We start from the raw sequence: 19,154 nt of genomic DNA, 5'->3' as shown, positions 1-19,154 counted from the left end.
TGGGGGTCCCCCAGCCTGGGAGGGAGGCCCGCCGAGGGGCAGCCAGCCTGTTTGGGGCCCTCGGGGGGGGCACGGGGCGTCCCTGCAGCTCACCGAGTCGGAGCCCCCTTCGGCCGGGGAGCTCTGGAAGTCCGCGTAGGTATCTTGGGGGCCGTCGGGCAGCCCCTCCTCGCACTCGGTCAGGTAGTCAGACTCGTCTAGGCAGAGGGGGGGCACGTTGGTCCCCTCCAGAGGGCGGGGCCCCGCCCACAGCCAGCCAGGTCCAGGCCGCTGGTGGAGCATGTCAGGGGTGTGGAGGGGACGCTGCCACCAGCACCCTCAGCTGTGTGGGCGCAGGTCCTGGGTGTCCCACTCACCATCCACCACGGCCGCCTTGGCGGGCTCAATGCGCGACACAATCTCCGCGAGGTCGGTGAAGGAGGCGTTGGGGCAGGTGAGGACCTGCAGGGCCAACGGGGAGGACACGTCCAGGCAACGGCACTGCTCCCTGGGCCCCCTGACCACAGCCCTGACTGCCCAGCCCGGCCGCAGCCCCAGCCCCTCTGTGGCCTTAGCTCGCTGAGGATGGGCAGGGGCCTGAAAGGCGGGCAGAGTCCTGGGCAGACCCCAACCCAGACCACCATCCTCTCTGGAGGGGACCTGGGGCAGAGGCTAGGAGTCCCCAGGGCCACTGCCTGTCTTCTGGCCCATGGCAGGTGCTGCTGGCTGGGCACCCACCTGGGGTGGTTGGGGGAGGGGAGGACGGGTCACGGGAGGACCGGAGGGGGAGGGGGAAGGGGCCCGGGGCACTCACATCGAAGGCCTTCATCTTGCTTGTGCCCTGCCGGTCCTGCAGCATCTTCTCCAGCACACCACTGCGACTCCAGATGCCAAACACCGTCCGCCCGTGCTGGTAGCCCACCTCCTGCACACAGCGGGGACGGGGGCTGGGTGCTGGGCCCCACCTCCTGTTCTCAGAAGGGCAGGGGGCCGGGGAAGAGGCAGCCAGACACTGGAGCCCACTGGCCACTGCCCCCTGCCCCCCCACACTCACACAGATCTCTGTGAACTTGCCGAAGTCCAGGGTGCCATAGCTGTCGATGGGCGGGCGCAGGTACTCGCAGTAGTCGCTGTTCCTAACCTCCTCCAGCTGGCGCACGCAGCACACGTAGGCCAGGCGTGTCTGGATCTCCGCCATGTTCAGCACCTGCCATCACCAGGGCCTCCTGGGTCTCACACCCTGGTACCTTCCTGTCCTGCCCACCCCCAGGGGAGACGTAGCTCTGCCAGGCTGGTCCCTTTTCCCAGAGCTGGTCCTGGCTGAGCAGGGATAGTGATGGACCCAGGACCAGGAGGTGCAGAGAGGCTGAGAGAAGCTGCAGAGTGGCCAGTCCTGCCCCACCCAGGGCTGTGCCCCACCTTGACTTTCGTGGCCAAGGGGTTCCAGCGCTTCCACAGCAGCCACCACCCAGACAGAGAGTCGCCATAGTTGGTGAGGTCCGTCTCGTCCTGGCTGCCCACGTCAATGGCGATCACCACCTTTGCCCCCATCGATCTGGCCACATCCGCTGGGGGGGAGACCCTGGTCACCACCCGGGACAGGTACAGGGAGCCCCAGGTAGGGCAGAGCCTGTCTGACAAGCCCTGAGGCCAGTTGAGTGCACAGAACCGTCCAACAGGTGACAGGTGTGCCCGAGGGAGGGGCCTACCCTCACAGCACGCCCGACACCTGCGGGCTGTTAGTTCCAACTGCGGGCACAGACGGGAGGTAACTGCTCCCAGCCTCTCCCTGGCCCTTGTGCTGAGCACCGCTGAGCTGACAAATGAAGCCATATGCTGGACTCACGGTGCCCGAGCACCTGCATGTGCGTGTCCCCTGCTCCGAGCCAGCCTCTGATTTCCCTTGGCACACGCTGAAGGGAGCGTGCACCAGACCTCCAGGAGCGGGCGCGGAGCTGCAGTACCTGGGAGGTTGTTGATGTAGCCCCCATCCATCAGCAGGTGTCCGTCCTTGGGGTCGCAGAGGGGGGGCATGTAGCCCGACAGGGACATGCTGGCACGCACGTACCTCCACAGGGAGCCTGGGGGGATCCAGAGGGGTGGGGAGGCCGACTGACATGCACAGGGAAAGGAGAGGAGCCTTTCCTGCCACCGTGTCCGCCCTGCACCCTCGGCTCACAGCCTGGCCTGCGAGGGGTCCTGAGGCCAGCATGTCCACCTCTGGTGAGGGCACTAGGCCTGGACACACTTCCCGGACATCATCCTCCCTGAGGCCTGGCATACTCTGGGGTGTCCCCACTTCCAAACTGCCAAAGCCTCCGGCCAGCCCCGCCCTTCCCCACACCTCCGGACAGGTTCAAGCAGCTCCAAAAGTGCTGCCCTGGAAGGGGCCTCTGTGCCACCCACGATCAGCTTTCTCCTCACGTCCTCACCCAGTTTCACCAAGCGCATCTAACAGACCAACATCCACACCCCACAACCGCTGTGTGCCCTCCGTCTGCACCCCGCGACCTGAGTGTGCCCTTCACTGTCCCTCCCCACTCGGGTCACACGTCGTCTCCACTCCGAGTCTTTCTGGCCTTCAGGGGGTCTCTGGGCTCCTGGCAATTCCCCGGCACGCCATCCTCCATGTGCGTGGCAAAGCCACTATGTCAGACTCCCTCAGGGGACCTTGGGGCTTCCTCGGCTCAGGGAGCAGCCGGGCTCTCCTCTGCCCTGCGTGGGGCCATGCGGCGGGAGCCCCCCGGCAGGAGGCCAGTGCTCACCGTCGGTGTGGACCCGCATAGCGGAGGCAGAGATGTCCGTGGTGATGGTGAAGTAGGGGATCCATAGGTCCTGCATGGGGAACAGGGCTCAGCGGGGCACCCTCCCTGCCACCAAGGGGTAAGGGAGGGGACACGGAAGGTGCTGTGTGTGCAGACAGGCCAGGCCGGGGTTCCCCAGGGTGGCCAGTTGGGGCACCTCGATCTGCCGGTCCTTGAAGACGCTGCAGACGCTGCTGTTGAATCCGGCCCCCGAGAACATGGAGGTGATGGGATAGGTCAGGTCCAGCATGGTCTTCATCATCGACGTCATGTCCTGAGTGGGGGGACAGTGAGGCCCGTGAGGGGGAGACGCCCCCACCTGGGGCACAGGCAGCAAGCAGGTGGCCCTCAGGGACCCAGCAGGAGCCTGCGTCTGGAGGAGGGGCAGGGACAGGGCACCAGCACGTCCTCCCCCCAGAACAAAGGTGTGGAGGAAGCACCCTCGAGGATGGGGGTCCCTGGGGGGGACCGCTGTGGTCGGACAGCCGCCTGGAGGTCCTGAGGGGATACCGCTGACCCTCGATCCACAGCGGGGGAGACGCAGCAGGTGAGCGGTGAGAACCCCCGACTCGGCCCTGAGGCCTCTGAGACTAAGGAGGCCCACGGAGGTCTCCCTGGGAGGGAGCGGCTTCCGGTCATGCCCAGGTTGGCCCTCACGCTCGGCCGTGGCCGGTGACCCTCCCGCGCCGCAGCCTCCCCGCTCCGGCCGGTTAGTCCTGGACTTGCCGGCCGCCTCCATTCACCACAGGCCCGGTGCGGACGCCAGTGCTTCCTGTGTCCCTCATGCTCTGGCATTTGGGTCTCACAGACCCGGGAGAGACTGCACCCCAAGGTGCCCTGGGGTGTCTATTAGCAAACTCACCAATACAGAGCCCCTCCTGCACCCCATTTATCAAAATCTCACACAAGCCAACATTCCCCTGCCCAACTCGCCCCAGGGCCAGGGACCATGCCACTGGGCACAGCCCCCATGTCCCCAGCCCACCGGCATCATTCAGAGGAACTGATCTTAAGCCATGGACCCTGCCTTTCCCGCAGAAACCCCAATACGGGCTCTGGCCTGGGGCTCCCCGGTGGCCCCATGGGGTGGCCATGCCTTTTTCCAGTGGAACTGCCACTAACACTGAACTTTTCCTTTCACTGGCGCTGACCTCTCCGTGTTGTGCTCAGTCACCTTTACACATTGAGACCCGGCACCAACAGAGCCAACCCCTCAACACTGGCGTGGTCACGCCCCAGGTGCTCCCCTCTGCCCCACAGCCACACTCTGCGCCCGGAGCCCTGCAGAACCGCATGCGGGGCCTGTGGTCCCAGTGCCCTCCTGCCCCACAGCTCCACAGGGACTGGCCCTGTGCTCACCTCAGCCCACTGCTTGGCCCGGATCCGAATCTGGCTGTAGCTCCTCTCCTCGGCGTACAGGGCACCCATGAAGGCCCCGATGGACGTCCCCCCTACCATGTCCACGGGGATGCCGCACTCTGTCAGGGCTCGGATGATGCCGACCTGGGCGCAGCCTCTGTGCCAACCAGGAGCAGAAGCAGCAGTCAGTGCCTCCACCGGGACCTGCACTCAGTGCCCGGCTGAGGGCCCTGGGACAACTGTGAGTCCCACTCACTCCTGCTTGATGCCCGTCTCTTGCCCAAGTGGCAGGAAATGGGGCAGAGACCCAACTCAGAGGGACTGCAGACGTCATTTAGTGCCTCTCTGGTGTCCTGAGGGGAAGCCAGCAGTTGGCCTCTTCCACCCACCAGCGTCCAAGAGGCTGTGCCATTAAACAGGCTTTGGATGGACTCAGGATGGGTGGGGACACAATTCCAGGCCCATTTGGAAAGGGGGTCCTGGTAAACACCCCAGGGGTCGGCATGAGTGGGGCACAGACGAGCCCCGCAGGGACGGGAAAGCGGGCATTGGACTGAAGTGGTTACTCTGCGCCTCAAACCACTGTTAGCATTTCTCACATGATGTCCGGCACTAACAAAAGTGACCAGCAGAGGAGACCACGTGACCGCAGCCCGGAGAAGAAATAAACAGTGGAGGTGGGTCCAGAGGAAGCAGGTAACAGAGACGCTGACACAGGCTAGGACACGGCTGCTTAAAAAGCCAAGGAGCTGCCGGGCCAGCGTGGCTCAGCGGTTGAGCATCGACCAATGATCCAGGAGATGGCACTTTGATTCCCGGTCAGGGCACAGGCCCGGGTTGTGGGCTCGATCCCCAGTCAGGGGCGTGCAGGAGGCAGCTGATCAATGACTCTCATTAATGCTTCAACTCTCTCCCTCTCCCTTCCTCTCTCTGAAATCAAGAAAAATGTATTTTTTAAAAAGCCAAGGAGCCAAAAGGTGGCCGCAGCCCAAGTCCTCCTTGACGGAAGAGTGACAAAGTGCGGAGTGTACATGCGAGAGAATGTCTTTCAGCCTCAAACAGGAAACGGGAGGGAGATCCCGACACAGGCTACAAGGGGGTGGGTGGGCCTTGAAGACACGATGCTGAGCGAAAGAAGCCGGTCACCGGACAAACGCTGTGTGACCCACTCCTAGGAGGGCCCTGGAGGCGTCGGGTCCACAGAGACAGGAAGTGGACGGTGGGTGCCAGGGCTGGGGAGGGGTGGGAGTGAGTGTTCCATGGGGACAGAGTGTCAGTCTGGGAAGAGCAAGTCCTGGAGATGGTGGGGGGGGGCAGCATAACAGTGTGAACGTGCCCAATGCCAGTGAGTTGCAGATGCAGACAGATGAGAGGTGATGGGTGACGGCTGACAGGTGATGGGTGGTAGGTGATGGGTGACGGATGATGGGTGACAGGTGATGGATGAGGGGTGACAGATGGTGGGTGATGGGTGACAGGTGATGGATGAGGGATGACAGATGGTGGGTGACAGATGGTGGGTGACGGATGATGGGTGACGGATGGTGGGTGATGGATGGTGGGTGACGGGTGATGGATGGTGGGTGACGGGTGACGGATGGTGGGTGATGGGTGACAGGTGATGGATGAGGGGTGACAGATGGTGGGTGACGGATGGTGGGTGATGGATGATGGGTGACAGGTGATGGATGAGGGGTGACAGATGGTGGGTGATGGGTGACAGGTGATGGATGAGGGGTGACAGATGGTGGGTGACGGATGATGGGTGACAGGTGATGGATGGTGGGTGGCAGATGGTGGGTGAGGGGTGATGGATGGTGGGTGATGGATGACGGGTGACAGGTGATGGATGGTGGGTGACAGATGGTGGGTGATGGGTGATGGATGTTGGGTGATGGATGTTGGGTGATGGATGTTGAGTGACAGATGGTGGGTGACGGGTAATGGATGGTGGGTGAGGGGTGACGGGTGACAGATGCACAGACTGTGGGAGGGAGAGGTGAGGAACTCAGCCTCGAGGACACAACCATTCTAGAATAGGAAAGCGATTTAGAAACAGATGAGCAGATGGCTGGAGAGCAGCTGCAAGGGGGTGTCTCTGGGACACTGCTGGGTGGGTGGGGGCAGGATGGGCAGGAGAGGCTGTTTTGTGCGGCATAAATACCACAGGGCCTCAGAAAATGGCCATATGGCTGTTAAACTAAGTATTGACTAAAACTAAATTTTCATTAAAAACGCTGCTGATGGAGCCATGTGATGGGCCAACCAGGTCCAGGCCCGTGCCAGCTGCTCCGTCCCGGCGCCCGCTGCCCACGACCTGGGCGGCCCGGCCTCGGGGGACACGCGGCCCGGGTGACGCTCCGGCTCATCGCGGGGGGGGGGGCACGGTGCCACAGGCCAGGCCGACTCGGGTCAGCGGGGTCAGCGGGGCCGCCCCCCCCCCCCCCCGGGGCTGGACTCACCGGGCCCCGCCCCCGCCCAGCACCAGGGCGATGGCGTTTCCGGTCAGCACGCGCGCCAGGCGGGAGAAGTCGGCGTGGCGGTCCGGGGGCTTCTGCGACAGGCGCTCGTACAGCTCCACCTGGGGCGGGGGGCGGGCGGCTGTGACGGGGGGAGCCCAGGCCCCCGGCTCGCAGCGCCCCCGCCCGGGCCCCCGGCCCCCGGCCCCCGGGCCCCGCCCCGCGCCGCCCTCACCAGCTTGGGGAGGCTCCTCCGCGAGAAGACGCGGCGCGGGCAGCACAGGTGCAGGTGCCCCGAGCACCAGCCGCGCATGTTGAGCCAGTCGGCGGTGCGCGCGGGCGCCGGGCCGTCCTCGCGGTGCAGCAGGACCAGCTGCTTCTGCGCGCGCGCGGCCGTGCTCTCCAGCATCCGCTCCAGCTGCGGGCGGCCCGCGGTCAGCGCGCCCGACACCGCGCCCCGGCCAGGGGGCGCCCCGGTTCTGTAAGCCAGCGGGGCGGTGGCGCCCCTGCCCTGGGCTGGGAGGCTGTGCCCAGGCTGCCTCCCCAAACGGGGCCCCTCGAGTACGCGGAGACCTCAGACAACGGACCTTGCACAGGCTCCCTCGCCAGGGAGCCTCACTCCCTGCACAAGAGGGACCCGCATCACAGGGCAGGAGCTTCTGGCTGCCCCAGGACCAGGGGCAGAAGCTGGAGGTGACAACAGGGACAGAACCAAGGAAGGAGAGAGGAGAAACCGGCTGCAGGGAGGATGAGCGTGCAGTGCATACTCCAGACTCAGGAAACGAGTGACAGTGCCCGTGGGGGGATGTGGCGCCCAGGCTCGTGCACAGCGTCTGGGGAACCCGAAGATGCACCCTCTGGCCCAGCTGGGCCCGTTTCAGAAAATAATATCCCAGCCCAAGGACTGGGACAGATGGGTGGCAGGGACAGACAGGGAGACTTGGAGGTGAGAAAACATAGGGCACTGTTTCTATAAGGTCATCCCTACGAAGCAGCTGCACACACAGAGCACATTGAGATAGGGTCAGAGGCTCCAGCGTCACACGGGGCCGTGGCCAGGGCGCTCTGCTCTGTTAAAACCACCACCAGACATACACATCTGGGTGTCCTTGAGATGTTTAAATATTTCACTCAAAGGAAAAGAGCAACAGAGGGATCTGAGGAGAGTGGCGGCCCCAGCCAGGACCTGCCTGGCCAGCAGCCCCAGCCCCACTCACTGCTCATTCTACCCCCTAGAGCCCCACCCTGTCCTACCCATAGCCTCATCCTCAGCCCAGCCCTGCCCACTTCCCCACAAAACCCCGAAACCCCAGGGCAGCGCACCTCGCCCACGGTGGGCTCCTGCTCGCCCAGGCCCACAATGAGGATGCAGTCGGCCTGCCGGATGCAGCGCTGGGTCCAGGGCGTGAGCGTGCTGTCTGCCTGGTAGAGCACGATCCGGTGTATGTCCTCCTGCTGCCCCAACCAGCTGGACAGCCGGTACTCGTGGATACTGGAAAGCATTGATGTGGGAAGCACAGACATGGGGGGTGCAGACATGGGGGGCAGACCCCAGGGTGCACATAGACACAGGGCCCGTTTCAAGGCTGTGCCTAGGCCTGTGGAGGGCAGGGGCCGGGCTGTGTCCCAGGTGGAGGCTGTATACCTATCCAGGGCGGCAGAGCCGAGGCGCTGTTTTATATTGTCGCTGGTCAGCAGCAGGACAGGGCCTGAAAAACAGAGCCACGGGTTAAGGGAAACTGCCCCGGCAGCCCACCGCTGAGGACAGGGAGGCCCGTCCACAGGAGCAGCCACAGGGCAGCAGACAGGAGCACTGGCCCCAGGTATGCTCCTCCTGAAAGCCAGGAGAAGCCTTGCACCTTTCAGTAAGGAAGTGCCTGTGGCCGAGGAGGGCCCCTGGGCAGGCAAGTCCGCATGGTGAGAGGTGGGTGCTGAGTCCCTGGAGCTGGGAGGGCTGCACCAGCCCAGGGGCTCACCAGGTACAGGGACAGGGGGCCTCTCTGAACCTCAGTCTCCTCATCTGCACACAAAGGAGTTGAAGCTCTGCAGCACTGAGACTGTGTGTTGGGGGCAGGGGAAGCATAGCTTGTAAAACGCAAGATAATATAATTCCCAAATCGAGACCAGCGAGGCTGGCTGGATCCCAGTGTGGTGCAGCTCACAGGGTTGAGGTGCGTGACTTCACACATCTGTGTCTGAAATCAGCAAGCGCCTTCCATCTGCGGCATCTTAGAGCCACAGACAAAGTTGTCAGGGCCTGATCAACCAGCAAGGTGGGTGACAGAATCCAGGGAAGGGCTGCGGGGGCTCGAGACAGAAGTCAGGACAGAAGCCGAGACAGGGCACCGTCTGAGGGCTGCCCAGGACCAGCCCCAGGCCCCGGGCTGAGGGGACCCCGAGTCTGGTGTCGCAGCAGGAGCGACGGACGCTGGGGGCTTCCTTCTCATCCTGCACTAACGTCAGAGCTCTCCCGAGGGTGTCTGCAAAGGCCTGCCTCCGAGGGGCCCTGGAGACACACAGCGCTGACTCCAATGGCAGAAGCCTGCAGTGGGGGTGGAGGGGGCCTAACATACGGTGACAGAAGGTGATTTAACTTTGGGTGGTGGGCACACAGTGTAATATACAGACCTCGTAATATAGAAACCCCAATAAATTTAATAAAAAGTAAATTATAAAAAAGAAAGAAGCCTGTTGCTGTGGGAAAGCACCTCCTGGTGGGTGGGGCAGGGCGCTGTGCTAACCGCCATGGCGGACACTCACAACTGTACACAGACGCACAACGTGTTAGCAATAAGAACACATCCTGACTTGGGGATTCTCGGGAATTTTGCTTCTTGCTCCTGAACCCTAACGTTTTAATAGCTTTCAGGAATTTGGAAACGCTACCGAAGCTTCCTGGCCCCAGCCAAGGGCGTTTGATGCTGCTAGCTGTACCCCAGCCCCTGCGGTGTGCTCGGCGTGAGGTGGAGGTGGGGGGTTGTCTGCCCCCAGGCTCCTGGAGGAGCTGCCCGCCATGTGACTGATGCCAACCCTATGGAGGGATGGGCTGCTGCCCGCGTGCAGTCCCCTCCGCAGCTCCCCCAGGGCTCGGCCTCAAAGGCGCCACCACCTGCAGGTGCAGAAGAACCTGGGAGGGCCCAGGCAGGAGGAGGGTCTGGCCAGACCCCAGCCAAGAGCCAGGCTTACCGATGGCGCTGAGGGCGTGCCGGAGCTCCAGGGCAAAGGCGGTGAGGGGCACGTCTTCCGACACGGGCATGATGGCCACCGTGGACAGGTTGCTGGCAGGATTCCCCGAGTCCCACTTGCTGCCGGTAGAGTGGAGCCCAAACTGGTGACCTGGAAGCACAGGGTCACGGGTGGGCCTGAGGGGTCAGCACCTCTGTGAGGACACCGTGGCACAAGCAGCCAGGACGAGAGTCGGGAACCAGGGCTCCCCCTCCCCTGCCCTGCATGCTGCCCCTCCTGCCAAAACGCCCTCTGGGTGGGCTGGAGAGCGGGATCACAATGAGGAAACAGCCAATGACCCTGAAGACAGATCGGAAGAAACTGGTCCCCGTGAACAGCGAGGGGAGAGGTGAAGATGGGCGATGCCCGGAGCCTCTGGGACACCAGCAAGGGTCTGACGCTGTCACTGGGATTCCAGGGGAGCAGAGCGCGCAGGGCCAAAGAATATTGGAAGAAAAAAGGCCGAAAACCCCTCAAATTGGGGAAACATACAAACCCACAGATTCAAGATACAAGTCTAGGAAGACGGGTAAACTCCCAACAGGATAAATCCAAAGAAATCAACACCCAGAGGCTCCAAAATCAAACTTCTAAAAAGGCTCTGACCACAGGCAGAGCAGCGATGCCCCGTCCGCCTGCAGGAGGGTCCCCGTCAGCAGCTCTGGAGCTGGGAAGGCAGGGGCACCTGTACAGAACCGCAGGAAATGTCTCCAGGACAAAGGGGAGGCACAGGTGGGGAAGCTGGGCGAAGGCAGGTGACCTTGTGGCCAGCAGGCCTGCTCTTCAACAGCCACTAAGAGCAGAGCTGCGTCAGAGAGGAGGCTGCTGAGGACGAGCCTGGGGCCCAGGTGAGGGGACAGTGGCGGACGTCAGGCACTCGTCCCCGAGCTTTCAACACCCCTGACGGGTAAAAGCAAAAGGCCTAACACTGCGCAAGGGCTTTTCAACGCACGCAGAGGTCACTTCTTTTTTAACCCTCACCTGATATGTTTTTTAAAACTGACTTGAGAGAGAGGGAGAGGGTGAGAGAAACATCAATGTGAGAAACATGGCTCGGCTGCCTCCCATACATACCTGACAGGGGACTGAACACACAACCTAGGTATTTGCCCTAAATGGGAATCAAACCCATGACCTTTCAGTGCACAGGACGACACTCCACCGAGCCCCTAGCCAGGGCCGCAGAGGTGACACGTAACAGCCACACCTAAGGACGTGACCAAGCAGCGACAAGTGTCCACCCTGCACCAAAGTGACACGATGTTGGCGTGAGAGACAGGACAGGTTGGGTATGGGCACTGCGGTCCGGGGAGCAAGTACTGGAAGTGCCCCGTGAAGAGAAATCACCGCAGGTTAGCAAAGACGGAACATCAGAAAGTCTCAAGTAACCGAAAAGAGGAGAGTGGCATTAGACTAAAAAAGAGGGGGAACAGAAAGGAAGTAAAAAAGTGACAGACGTGACTCCTAACATATGAATAATTACATCAAACGTAAGTGGGCTAAACACAAATAAAAAGACACGGACTGTCAGAAGGAAACAGCCCAAGTCTGTGCCTCCTACAAGAAACTCGCTTCAGACACAACCGTACAGGCTGGTTAAGAGTGAAACGAAACAGACACATCGTGAGTTGAACAGCATCTCCCAGAACCTCAGCATCTCCCAGAACCTCAGAATGGGGCCTCACTTGGAGATAGGCTCTTTGCGGGTGTAACTGCCCGGGATGAGTCCCTCTAGCGAGGCTGACACCCGCCACCCCCTGCCGCCTCCAGGGGCACGTCTGCGCAGCCCTCCACTCGTCCCCCCCACATTCGATACTGTGCCAGGGTCTCCACGGTGAGAGTGCAGACAGAGCCCTGCCCTCCTGCAGCTCACATGCTGGTGCAGGACACGCACAACCACCACTAACTAGAGACATGCGACGTTGAGCGGCTGTCGGGTGGTGACAAGTGCAGAGGAGAAACTTGAAGCCAACAAGGGGAACCGAGGAGCTGAGAGCCCTGGGGGGCCCAGGCTCCGGGGGGGGGGGGGGCTGCGCTGAGGTGGCGGCTGGACTGGAGGCGGAGCAGGTCTGCTGCAGGTGAAGGGGACGGTCCTGGGGCAGCCGGGAGGCGGAGCCCGGTGCTGGGGAGCGCGGGTGGGGTGGGGTGGGGGGCTCACCAGCCGCTGCTCCCTGCTGGAGGCTGCCCAGGATCTTCTCTCCCAAGAGGTGAATCAGCCGAGTCACAACCTGGGCAGAGAAGGAACAGCCCCAACGACACTTCAAACCAAGAAGTACCTTGGATCCGTGTCCCAAAGCCAGCAAGCTGGACACGGCTCCAGGCCACGGTGGGTGACGGGCCAGGAGTCTGGTCAGTGTGACGAAACCTCTCGCCATCCCACTATCTGGACCCGGACATGCGTTGTCCCTTTGTCCAGTGCGTCCGTCTTCGCGCCCGCCCGTCAGTCACTTGGGGATGGCGGCTCCTGGTTTCCCGTGGGAAGCCCTGCCGTGGGGTGGAACCGACCTGGCCCCACGGGGCGCAGCCAGGCCTCCATGCTGCACCCTCCCGCCAGGCAGAGCGCACGCCAGCGGCTTCAGTGTTTTAACTATTTGTTTCAGCTGACGTTGTTTTCGGAATAAACAGTCTGTTAGACCTGAGAGGTCTCCTTTCACTCCTGTTTCATTTAGTGTTTATCAGAAACGGCTGGACTCCGTCACGTGTGCCTCGACAGAGCCACAGCATCTCTCTTAATTTTCGCCGTAACTGATCATATTTTAGTAGCCTCCCAACACTGGACTAGCATTCCTTGAACGAGACACACGTTTTATAGCTGGCTTGCTAATGTTTGGAGTATTACGGTACTCGCACAGTGCGGACGCCCTGCCGCCCCACGCGCCCCGCCCAGAGCCCTTACCTGAGGGTACCTGCGCTTGATGGACGTCAGGGCTCCTGCCGGAAGCTTGGCCAGCTCCGAGTCCCGGACTGCGTGCACCGTGGTCGCTCTGGGCTGGTGGGTGAGCGTCTCTACCTGAGGAAGAGAAGCTAGGGTTCTGGGGCCACACCACTCTCCCTCACTGCCCTGCACCCCAAACCAGAGGGCAGAACCCCGCAGCACTTCCTGAAGGTGGAGGGCAGGTGAGAAACAGGCCCCCGGCCAGTGGAGGATGCCTCGGCGGGAGCTCCTGGGGGCACCCCACCTGCCAGAGGCCAAAGGGCCCCAGCACCCCAGACAGCCAGTTACCCGCAGCCAGGGCCTGGCTCTACACGCAGTCTCCTGGGGCAGGGCCCCACCCCTGCCAGTTGCCCCCGGAGACCTCTGACCCTTGGATTCCACCAGTGCTGCAGCCCAGGCTGGAAGCAGGCAAACCCGCCTCAGAAAACTGAAAACCGCGGGAGCCTTGCCCCCTCCCCATGCCATGTTGAGGGCTCCCTCCCTCACCCAGCCAAGGGCAGCACCCAGCGGATGGCACCCAGCCCTACCACTCCGATGAGGTCTCCGCGGCCGTACTCCCCGGCCAGGCGCTTTTTGAGGTCGTCCTTGCGGATCACTGAGCGCAGACGGCCACTGAGGACAATGTAGGTGCAGTCCGACTTGTCCCCCTGCCTGCAGGGACGGGGCGCTGGGAGTGGGCAGGGCACCGGCCAGGAGCCCTCGGCCACCCAATGTAGGAAAAAAAGAAGTAATCCAGTCTTCTCGCTAAATTATTTTAGTTTGGGAAACACAGTTCTTTTCCATGAAAAAATAGGTCTCCAGCGTGTAACAAGTTCAAGGTGATTTTTAGGTAAACGATGAAACGTTTAAAATTTCCTTAATTTTGATTTTTAATAGAGCTAAGGAAAGCTGACAGCTATGACCCAGGTCTGAATCCAGCCGTCACTGGGGAGCCAGGGACACCCCGAGGTCACAGGGAGTAGGGAGCAGAAGCACATCACAAACGCCGCTGTGCCCTCTCCCGCTGGGGCCGTTTCCAAGGCAGGTACGGGTTTGCTGTGTCCACTGCGTGCAGGTGAGCTGAGCCCGAGCCCAGCAGCCGGTCACGTGAAGCCCTTGGGTCTCCATATCTCACCCCCTCCCGCAGCCCTGTGCCCCGCGCCCCGCGCCCACCTGTACACGGCGCGCCCGGCCTCCACCTCCATCCAGTCCAGGGCGAAGTCGATCTGCCGCACGAAGGACGACATGCGCTTCACCACCGTGTGCGCCACGCCCAGGACCACGGTCGGCTGCTTCCGCATGATTCTGCCGAGGGCCCAGAGTCACTACGGCCGAGCCCACCAGCCCGTTCCCCCCTCAGCCACGGCACCTGCGAGTGCACAGGACCTGCACCCCCCCACGCGTCAAACCGCGACTCCCACTCAGCAGGTGACGCAGGCGGGCCAGGGGCCGGGACAGAGCCCAGATGCCACCTGCTCCATCTGCCCCATGTGCCCAGCGGCCGGCGGCTTCGGGAGAGCCTGTGAGGCCCCTCTCAGCCGTCACCACCCCATGGGGCACAGACCACGCGTGAGGCCCATCCCAGCCATGGGTGGCAGGGTCCCTGCCCCATGATGTGCCACAAAGATGGGGTGGGATGTGGAGGGGCAGGGCAGAGGGAGGCCTGTGGGCACCTGGTCGACCTGCCTCCCTGGCTGCCCTGTGTCAACAGGCTGCTGAGGGTGAGAGCAGAGCCCGGGGCCCCGCTGTCCTGTGGAGGCAGCCGTGCGGGTGGGGAACAGCTCGAGGGCTGCAAGGGGCTGGACTGGGCGACTCGGGGATGCAGCCCGAGCAGTGGGTGGCTGCAGTGACAGTCACTAAGGTGACAAAGGCGGGAGCCGAGCAGACTGGGGACCTGGAGCTCTGCTCTGAGGCCTGTGAGGAAACCCCTGCGACAGCCCAGGGTAAAGTCTGACAGCAGAGACACAGGAGCCAGAACTTGAGGGAGGTGGGGAGACGCGATCCGGGGCATGACACCCCAGGTGCAGGAGGACCCTCGGGAGAGCAGCCCGGCGGGCGCAGGGCAGGAGCTGCCGCGTCAGGGACTCACGCTGGGAGCGCACAGGAGGACTCGGGGACACACACGGACAGACACACAGACAGACATGCTCAAGGACATACGCGGACACACAGACAGACACACAGACAGAAATGCTCAAGGACATACGCAGACATGGACACACAGACTCAGGGCACACATGGACAGACACACAGACAGATATGCTCAAGGACATACGCAGACACATGGACACACAGACTGGGGGACACACACGGACAGACACACAGACAGACATGCTCAAGGACATACGCAGACACACAGACACACAGACTCAGGGCACACATGGACAGACACACAGACAGACATGCTCAAGGACATACGCAGACACACGGACACACAGACTGGGGGACACACATGGACAGACACACAGACAGACATGCTCAAGGACATACGCAGACACACGGACACACAGACTGGGGGACACACATGGACAGACACACAGACAGACATGCTCAAGGACATACGCAGACACACGGACACACAGACTGGGGGACACACATGGACACACACAGACAGACATGCTCAAGGACATACGCAGACACATGGACACACAGACTGGGGAACACACATGGACAGACACACAGACAGACATGCTCAAGGACATACGCAGACACACGGACACACAGACTCGGGGACACAGAGGGACCAGGCCACGCTCCCCAGCAGGCTGCTCACACGTCCGGGCGCGGGGCCTGGAGGGGCTGGGGGGACGGCCAGGATTTCCATGGGGCCCAGGGGACTGACTGGCCTGAGAAGCAGCCCAGTTTGCCTCGGCTTCCGGAGGCTGAAGGTGTGGCGGCCGCCCCGCAGCATGACACCCCTTCCTGCCATTCCCTCTCACCCCGTCCTGCCCTTCTCCCCAAAACACCTCTCCCCTCAAGTAGGAGCAGAGCAGGGGCAGGACCTGGAAAGCGCCCGGCGTGGGCCCCACCACAGCCACGGCCCTTGCAAAACGCAGGTGCCACCAGAGCCAGCGGGCCCCGCGAGGCGGAGCAGGAGGCGGGCGTGATGGGGGGCTCACTCGTAGAAGTGCGCCTTGGAGATGGACAGGAAGCTGCAGTCCCTGTTGGCCCTGATGGTGAAGATGAGGGGCTCGCCGGTGAGCACGGCCAGCTGGCCCACCATCTCCCCGGGGCGCGTGACGAACAGGCAGCTGTCCTCCTCGCTGTCGATCTTCCGCTGGTACACATGCAGCAGCCCCGAGACCACGAAGATGACGTTCACGTCCTGACAAGACAGGCCGCGGCCCAGGTCGGCTCAGGCCCCGGCGTCCGACACCCCCCCGCTGCCCTGCGTGTGGGCCAGTCCTCCACGTCCACACCTCGCCGGGTTCAGCCCCTGCCAACTGCTGTGTCACCTGGGTGTGGGCAATGCCCCTGCAGAGTGTGAGGGGCCCAGGGAGCAGGTCTCAGGCTTGGGCTGCTGTGCCAGCCAGATGCCGCTCTGAAGGCAGAGCGACCAGAGCACCGGCTCTCTCGCCCGGAGCACCCGGCTCTCACCCCAGCACCCGCTCTCACCCACAGCACCCGGCTCTCACCCCAGCACCCGCTCTCACACCGTTTGGTGTGTCTCTCAGAAGCAGGAATGAGGCTCACGTAGGGAAAAAACTATTTTCATCTCATCTGTGTTTGAGGACGGAGAACACGGTTTTCTCCTGACTGCGAGGGAGACCAGCAGGTACGCGCATGCACACATGCGAGTGCAGATACGCACCCTCCCCATGAGGGGGACAAGCCCCAGGGAAGGAGCCCTTCTGGGGACAGTGGCAAGACACCCCGCATCGTGTGTCCGGAGGGTTCCCTACAGCGCTGGGTGCCCCATGACCCCCCCCCCAACCTCGGCCTTCCACTCACCTGGTCTCCCTGCCTGGATACCACTGTGCCCCCTGGGACGTGAAGAAATGTCACCCGGCCGTCTAGCAGCGAAGGGTCCTGAAAACAGAAACGTGGCATCAACACAGGAGCCCAGAGAAACGCGCTGAGTGGAGGCTGCACAGGACCCACGGAGGCGGAGTGGACCCCAGAGCAGACTGCCACTCATGGACACCCAAGTGGCAGTGTTGGCACAGGAAGGATGGGCACCACAGGGGGAGGGCTGTAGAGCTGTGGGCCCGTGAAGGACAAACAGTGAGAACAGAGCCCAGAAGGACCGGCTGGCGTGGCTCAGGGGTTGAGCATCGACCCAGGAACCAAGAGGTGGCCAGATGGATTCCCGGGCGGGGCGCGTGCCTGGGCTGTGGGCTCGACTGCAGTTGGGGGCCTGCAGGAGGCAGCCGATCAATGACTCTCATCATTGACGCTTCCACCTCTGTCTCCCTCTCCCTTCCTCTCTCTAAAATCAATAAAAACGTATTTATAAAAACACGTGAGGGGGAGAGGGTCAGACATGTGCATGGGACGGAGGCCTGGCCGGGAGCGGTCACTTTAACCCTCACCAGTGTCCTGGCGTCCCATCTGCTGGACAGAAGTGACCAGTGGCCCTTCCCTGTCCCCAGCAGGCAGCTGTGCGCGGCGAGGATGAGGCCACCCCGAGCCCCGCACACAGCAGGTCCCGCCTCAGGCAGGGGCTGTGGCCCTGGGCCACGCCGCCCGAAAGGGTGGGTGCCGTGAAGACAGGAGCCCACGGGAGTCAGAGGCCCGCCCACCTCGGCGCAGCCGGGAGACGGGACCGGGGGCCAGGGCACCTACGTCCAGCTTCATCAGGGTCAGCAGGTCCTTCTTGGCAGCTCTGAAGATGGCATCTGTCTTCGTGCTGGTGACGGTCTCCTCCGACTTGCAGTCGGCGTAGTGGAAGACAGCGGAGGGGGTCTCGGCGACAATCACGCTCTTCTTGGACTTGAGACGAGAAGGGACAGGCGGTCAGAGGGACGGGCAAGGAAGGGATGTGGGGCCACCAGTGCAGGGCAGGGAGAGCCGAAGGGGGTGCGAGGAGGGCACCACCCACCTTGCTGGCCCCGGTGCCCTTGGGGCACTCCTCTGCATGCAGGGGGACCCTGGCACGGTCACAGGCCATCCGCAGATCAGAGGTGGCACCTGCAGACAGAAGGGAGACTCAGGACCATGCCGGTGGCGAGGGCCCGCTGGGCACCCCCGATACCCATGGACCATGGATGAGACTCAATTCCTAGAGCGACACTGCCAAGCAGTTGTGCCTTCCAAATGGGCAAAGTTCCAGTGTCAGCCAATCTAGCCCCAGATACTACAAATTCGGCCACTAGGTCTGCCTCCCAGGCTACCAGGCACAAGCTGGGCACTCTCCCCACAGACGCAGGGCCCTCCACCCACATGTCAGGCGTGTCCTGACCTTTCAGCAGCTGGAGGGGAGGGAACTCTGCTCCCGTGTCACCTGCTCCTTACCTGGTGGAGCCGGAGCACCCTGGTCGCCAGCCTGGGCCTGGCTGAGCTCATCCGAGATCTCCTCGTGGACAGAAGGCAGTGGGACAGAGTGACTCCTCTTCAGTAGAGGCCCAGAGGGGGCTACCCGGCTGCCCCCATGGTCTGCGGGGAGGACATGGGCATGAGGCGGGGTCTCTGGCCCCACAGCAGCACAAACCACCTGTCTCAGGCCCCGGGACAGCCTAAGCACACCTGCCCCCCAGGCCACAATCTCATCACCTGCACCTGCCTGCCCATCACCTGTGTCCACCTGCCCAGGCGACTGATGAACAAGGGAAAGCCCCAGACCTAGGCCCTGCTCTGCCCCGTCGCCAGGGTCTCCCTTAACTGGCCAGTTCCTTGCTGCCGGTCGAGCACCTTGAAGGTTGGCTCCTGCCCCAGGTGGAAGCCATGGTGCCCTTCTCAGTGCGACTCCCATTCGAGGGAGCCCCCTGGGCACACCTGGATGAGCCTGGCCAGCCTCAGCAGCCACTGGCCCCTCAGGTGAGTGAACCCACACAACTTTCCAGGAAGGACCCTGAGCAACACGGCTTCACTGAATTTCCATATCATCAGCCACTTGTATTAAACATGTTAGTGTGGCCCGGCCGGCATGGCTCAGTGGTTGAGCATCGACCTAGGATCCAGGAGATCACGGTTAGATTCCTGGTCAGGGCACATGCCCAGGTCGTGGGCTCGATCACCAGTTAGGGGTGTGCCAGAGGCAGCTAATCAATGACTCCCATCATTGATGTTTCTCTCTCCCTTCCTCTCTCTGAAATCAACAAATATATATTAAAAAATAACAAAACAAAAAGAGTTAGTGTGACTGCATGTTCCACATCACCTGGAGGGGGCTCCTGGCCAAGGAACCTTAGTGGTCAGTTTCTTTCCCCAAATCAAGGCCCCTCTTTAGATCTCAGAGCAGCATGGTCAGAGCAC

At 62.3% G+C, this 19,154-nt stretch overlaps 1 protein-coding gene across 1 annotated transcript in view; it reads right to left on the bottom strand.

The window, feature by feature from the left end:
• Positions 1-19,154, bottom strand: part of PNPLA7 (patatin like domain 7, lysophospholipase) — a 29,827-nt gene that overhangs the window by 230 nt on the left and 10,443 nt on the right. Inside the window, 23 exon segments of the mRNA XM_087823080.1 lie at positions 94-197; positions 357-441; positions 794-904; positions 1,034-1,186; positions 1,399-1,547; positions 1,944-2,060; positions 2,745-2,814; positions 2,941-3,057; positions 4,143-4,299; positions 6,605-6,723; positions 6,837-7,019; positions 7,925-8,093; positions 8,247-8,310; positions 9,788-9,937; positions 11,985-12,054; positions 12,723-12,836; positions 13,289-13,412; positions 13,914-14,045; positions 15,860-16,065; positions 16,692-16,769; positions 17,526-17,672; positions 17,782-17,870; positions 18,195-18,335. Of these exon segments, the coding sequence (XP_087679206.1) occupies positions 94-197; positions 357-441; positions 794-904; positions 1,034-1,186; positions 1,399-1,547; positions 1,944-2,060; positions 2,745-2,814; positions 2,941-3,057; positions 4,143-4,299; positions 6,605-6,723; positions 6,837-7,019; positions 7,925-8,093; positions 8,247-8,310; positions 9,788-9,937; positions 11,985-12,054; positions 12,723-12,836; positions 13,289-13,412; positions 13,914-14,045; positions 15,860-16,065; positions 16,692-16,769; positions 17,526-17,672; positions 17,782-17,870; positions 18,195-18,335 (2,849 nt within the window).

Source organism: Miniopterus natalensis, chromosome 12 (genome assembly GCF_054644295.1).
Source record: "Miniopterus natalensis isolate mMinNat1 chromosome 12, mMinNat1.hap1, whole genome shotgun sequence".
NCBI lineage: Eukaryota > Metazoa > Chordata > Mammalia > Chiroptera > Miniopteridae > Miniopterus > Miniopterus natalensis.
This window is presented reverse-complemented; position numbering and strand designations above follow the sequence as displayed.